Source organism: Rutidosis leptorrhynchoides, chromosome 10 (genome assembly GCF_046630445.1).
Source record: "Rutidosis leptorrhynchoides isolate AG116_Rl617_1_P2 chromosome 10, CSIRO_AGI_Rlap_v1, whole genome shotgun sequence".
Classification (NCBI taxonomy): domain Eukaryota; kingdom Viridiplantae; phylum Streptophyta; class Magnoliopsida; order Asterales; family Asteraceae; genus Rutidosis; species Rutidosis leptorrhynchoides.
The window spans coordinates 340,771,150-340,776,964 of record NC_092342.1 but is presented as its reverse complement, the minus strand read 5'-3'; the positions used below and the strand labels follow the sequence as shown (position 1 = coordinate 340,776,964).

The window sequence follows — 5,815 nt, the reverse complement described above, 5'->3', positions numbered from 1 at the left end:
CCGAGCGTGCGAGTTTTTCTTTCCTGTCACCATTAACTTATTTATTTAGGGACCACCAACTGATACGTAAATCTTATCTGATTAATCAACTAGGGCCGTAATATAATTGGGTTGGGGATGTGGCACTAGGTATGATGATAAAGTTCATGATGATAATGATAGAAGATGATATTAATTGAAAAGTAAGTTGTGAGTGGATATCGATATTATTCTTCCTTTGCTGTAAAGTTGTGTGCCTAATCTAAATTGTGTTAACATCACAACCCCACCACCGAAATTCTTTCTTCCCTCGTAAACCCATCTGCTACCTAGGGTCGAACTCTTTTTCTTTTTCCTTCTAAACAAATTTATGTTTTGGGCCGTAAATCTTCTTGGGTGTATTGGGCCGTACCACTCTTTATACATGCGGCCCAAGACTCAATTCATGTTCCCTGATGAAACGATTTAAGGTTGTTGCTGCTATACATTCCGTTTCTAATTCTATTCCCATTCTAATATCAATGGTTATTTATTAATGATGATGGTGACTCTCCTGCTACGATTGATGAATAAAGATGATGATGATAACCGTAATATGATTTTATGATGATGTTATGGTTATAATTTTAGGTGATAAATGATATATGATTAGGAAGTGATGATGATGTTTACGTTCGATTACCAAGATGAATATGATAACGGATTATTATGATAGTGTTATGTGATAAAGATGATGATCATATGAGATGATATTATGATATGAAACATATAATGAAGGATGATGTTTACACGCGAAGATGAAGAAAAATGGTGATGATAGTTATTAGAATGATGGAATAATGAGATGATGAAAAGGGATCATGAAGATGTTGATTATGTCGATTGAATTTATGGAGAAGAGGGAGAATTAAGATACAGAATAATACGAGCTATATTTGATTGAGTCGGGAAAATAATCAGAAAAACACTAATGGTTCATGGGTTAGAGCGAGTGTTTGTGAACGAGAGGTCTCGGGTTCGAGGATGGTTGAGACATTTTTTTTTGGAAGCTTTTAAGGTAGTTTTAATAGTTATTATTATTATTATTATTATTATTATTATTATTATTATTATTATTATTATTATTATTATTATTATTATTATTATTATTATTATTATTATTATTATTATTATTATTATTACTACTACTACTACTAGTATTAGTATTATTATTATTAACATGATTTTAAGACTAACAATGTTATTATTATTATTATTATTATTATTATTATTATTATTATTATTAACATTAGTAATAGTAATATAATTAAGAATATTATTAGTAGTATCATTATTATAAAAATTATCAATTTTATTAAAAGTATCAATTTATATCTAAAATTTTCACTACTACTATTATTATTATTATTAATATTAATGTAATTCTTATTTGTAATATCATTTCTATTATCATATTTATTTAAGGTATCATTATTATTAACATATTCATAATTATTAAAACTACCATTTTTATTTCAGATTATCATTATTATTATTATCATTATTATAACAAATATAGAATTGGTACATAAAATATACTTATATTACCTATAAATGTATATTAAACATATATATATATATATATATATATATATATATATATATATATATATATATATATATATATATATATATATATATATATATATATATATATATATATATATATAGTATATAACTTAAGATATAATATATAGACAAAACCTAGTAAAAATTCTATATAAACTACAACAACAAAGGTATAAATATTATATAATTAATTCATGAAATTTTATGATTTTCATTATATGTTTTAATAAAATACACAATTGATATAGGTTCGTGAATCCGAGACCAATCCTACATTGTTCAATATCGTCATATGTATTTTTACTACAAAATACAGTATGGTGAGTTCATTTGCTCCCTTTTACTCTTTACATTTTTGGGACTGAGAATACATGCGCTGTTTTTACAACTGCTTTATTAAATGCCTTTGAAATATATTTTGAACTGCGAATACATGAAATGCTTTTATAAATGTTTGATGAGATAGACACAAGCAAAACATTCCTCGAATGAATTATTATGCAGACAGAAGTTCTGCGGATTATTATTGAATTATGTGAACATGATAATTGCCACCATTGAATTATGTGGACATGATAATTGCTACCATTAAATTATGTGGACATGATAATTGCCACCAGTTGATGTGAATGTTATATATCGAGAGAATGATTTTATACACAGGTTATGTGTATGTTATTTTTGTGCATAAGATATGTGTACGGTTACTATGATTTATGAAAATGGTTTCGTACACGAGAAAGATGTACTGTATTTAAAAGATATAGCATATACATTACATGTGGGTATAGGATTCGGGCCCATTTGTACCATGCAGGATTTAAATCTTGTGGTCTATCAAAATGATGAATTTTATTATTTATGATAAACCTATGAACTCACCAACCTTTTGGTTGACACTTTAAAGCATGTTTATTCTCAGGTATGAAAGAAATCTTCCGCTGTGCATTTGCTCATTTTAAAGATATTACATGGAGTCGTTCATGGCATATAGAGGTCAGTACCTCGCAATGAGACCATCTGCTGAAGACTTCGTCCAGGTGGATTAGGACGGGTCACTACACAATTTATGCTAGAATCAGGGCGTTTTGGTGTTGGGACGAATAAATAAGGAGATGTAATTGTGTACTTTAATATGAATTACTTTAAGAATTTCTTGAACTTATGAATAAACAGTTCAACTTTTATACAAATTGATAATCTGATTGTATAAAATATGTACAACTTAACGCAGCTTAACAATTTGTGTCACACTTTTATACAAATTGACAATCTGATTGTACAAAACATTACCCTTTGTCTATCTCGCTCACTTTTTCCATCTACAAAATCAGTAACAACATCCCTAATCGTTTGTTTTCATAATAAAATTGAAGATTACATCTACACTCACTCTATTATGAACACCCAGGTATTATTTATTTGATGATATTGTTGAGTTTTTTAATTTTCACTCCGATCAATTATTTGTTGAGTTACACTTTCACTAAGACCTTTAGTTTGAGTCTAAGCTTGTTTGTAGTGCTCACATCACTTTGATTTTCATATTGTTAATTTAGTAAGTTATAATCTGATGCAATGCAATCTGCCATCACTTTGTTTGTGCTTTGTCTAATTTTACATTACTTTACTACCATTGATTAGTCGTATATTTCAAGTTGGTTTTTGTGTTGTGTTGTCATTGTTTGCTACTACTATTAACTTTAGTCTAGTGTATTTTTTTGACCTTGTGATTTTAATTTTGGCCCAAAGTGTATGTTCAGTAGACACGAATATGGCTTCTGTTCGTTTAATTTATTAAATTGATACTTCTGTTCATTTTAATTTTAACGCAGCAGGTCAATGATGATGAAAAGTTGTATCTTGAGAGTTCTAAGTTTCAATCGCGTGATGAGTTAGTAGAGTGTGCGAGCATTATATTTTAATAAAGGTTTTGGACTATCTATTTGTAACTCTAAAAAGGATACATTTGTACTTCTAAAGTGTGATCGGGGCGGTTCCTATCGAGATAGAAACGAACACGATATATTATTTGACCCGATGATTCAACGCTCGAAAGGGAGACCTCCAAAATCAAAAAGGAAAAAGGGGGTAACTTCTACCGCACGAGAGCCTTCAAAATTTGAGCTTGTTGAATCATCTCGGAGTCACAATCCATGTTCTGTCTGTACATCTCAATGGAGTGGTGAAGTGGAGGATACAAGTTATATTAATTTTAGAAGCACCCTAATGGACTTATATGGTTATCCAGAATTTTTGGAAGACTATATATATTGTTCGATTAGTGCAGGAACCAATTTTTTTTATACAGTGCTGTAGTTTTTGTTGTGATTAGAACATTCACATAATTTTTTTATACAGTGCTGTAGTTGTGGTTGTAAACCAAATTTGCTACATTATGTTTTGAAACTTGCATCAGGTTATTCCATTGTGTATTTGTTAATTAAATAGATTGATATTATCCTTTCATGGAGTTAGCTTATCTGCATATTAATTTGATAGTTCAATACTATCCTTGAATACAGAGGATATTACTATTTAATGTTTAGTCATGAGGCACTTTGAAATTAGCAAGTATAAAAAAATTAGATAAGGGTAGTTTGGGAAATAGTTTGAAAATGTGGTGGAAGGAGTAAAATTGATGGGGGGAATATCAACTCCTATATGATGAGAATAACAAAAAGCATGGTTGCAGCCTTGTAGTAAACAAGTAATGTAAACGCAGTAAGTAATGGGACATGAAAATAATGTACAGCCAAAAATCATAAATGTTTTTTCAAACAACTACTCCATAAAACACTAACATCGGAAAATATTTTTACGAACAAACTATATAAATTTGTTGTCACAAACGCCTAACCTTGAACGCCTTATCCCATGCGCCGTGACTCACCACGATTAGTCTATTTGTTTGTCGAACAATTATCGTTGCCTAACAATGCAAGGGTCTCCATATAGCCATCAATCTCACATTTAACACACGAATTTGGAGAAGTCACAAATGTGCGGGATGCCTCTGTGAAAGGATTATAAGCTTTAGGAACCTCGATCTGCAGATCATTAATTGAAACTCTAGTCCCTCCTTTTTCATAAGAACAAATAATCTTGAATGGTCCAGACCAAGATGCAACATTATTATGGTCTAATTTCCTTAACCATATCGAGCTATCTTCATCATTCTTAGATAACACGGTCAGATAACCTCTACACATTAGTAAGTGGATAATTCCCAGAGTGATATTTGGCAAAGAAATGGTGCCAAAAACACGACTACTTAAATCAAATGTGAGTATATAAGAATCGTTTGTGTTAAGCGAATAGTTGTTCACCAACCAGTGCATTACTCCATCGACAAAACAGGCTTTTGACTGAACCATAAAATGCGGATCAGCTTTAGGGGGATCAAACTCACTCCAAGAATTTGTCTTCGTTGAGTAAAGAAATACAATTTTCAAGGTTCCATAAGATAATCCGACAATGTTATAATCATCTGCGATTTGGTCGTACCCAAACCCAAATACCATTGAATACTGTCGACAAGGATCACATGGAACGTTTGGAACATTTAGTTTGCGCCTAATTGAAGGGTTCCACAAGGTAAATGAAGGGATGCTTGTTTGGTAATTATAAAGACATATGATTCCATAACATGAATTAAAGGCATTGCAACCACCAAGGAACTTGAGTGAGTCTAATTCCAATAATGGTCCTTCTAGTTTTGATCTGTGTAACATTTTATAAACATCGTATTCTATATGAACTTTACACGCGATATTAACAGCTCGCCTAGCTCGTGCAACTGAATGAATGGCTTGATTTCGGATGAAGTTGGAGCTATTGATACTAGAACACCATGATTTTGAAACACATCTAAATTGGAGGATATATTTGGGTGGCAGTCTTACAATGATATCATCGAGCAAGTCTTCACATAGTTCAATTTCAACCATTATTTTCTGCAATTATCAAAATTGTAAACACACTTGTTATATGCATATGAATAAACAAAAACGAACAAAATTATCATGTTAGATTACCGCAGAGGACGATTATTTTACTCATATGTATACGGCTGAATTTGTGTCTGTTTACAGGACCACCCCATGCTAGTGAGGTTTAAGTATGATACCTCTTGTAGGTAAATAGAGCTTAAACAGAACTTGAAATATTTACTTGAGTGGCGAAAAGGAAAACATGACATATGAGTGTAATTTTTGAAGCGACTAAC

The 5,815-nt window shown here is 30.8% G+C and overlaps 1 protein-coding gene across 1 annotated transcript; it reads right to left on the bottom strand.

Moving 5' to 3' along the window:
* Window positions 1-4,490: 4,490 nt before the first annotated feature.
* LOC139871414 (F-box/kelch-repeat protein At2g43270-like) lies at window positions 4,491-5,537 on the bottom strand. Its single transcript, XM_071859129.1, has one exon. The coding sequence runs from the start codon at window positions 5,535-5,537 to the stop codon at window positions 4,491-4,493; it is 1,047 nt and encodes a 348-aa protein (XP_071715230.1).
* Between the last annotated feature and the right edge of the window lie 278 nt (window positions 5,538-5,815).

What these genes read in the sequence shown, in the direction of transcription:
- LOC139871414 (XM_071859129.1), bottom strand. Translation starts at nt 5,537, where the DNA reads ATGGTTGAAATTGAACTATGTGAAGACTTGCTCGATGATATCATTGTA.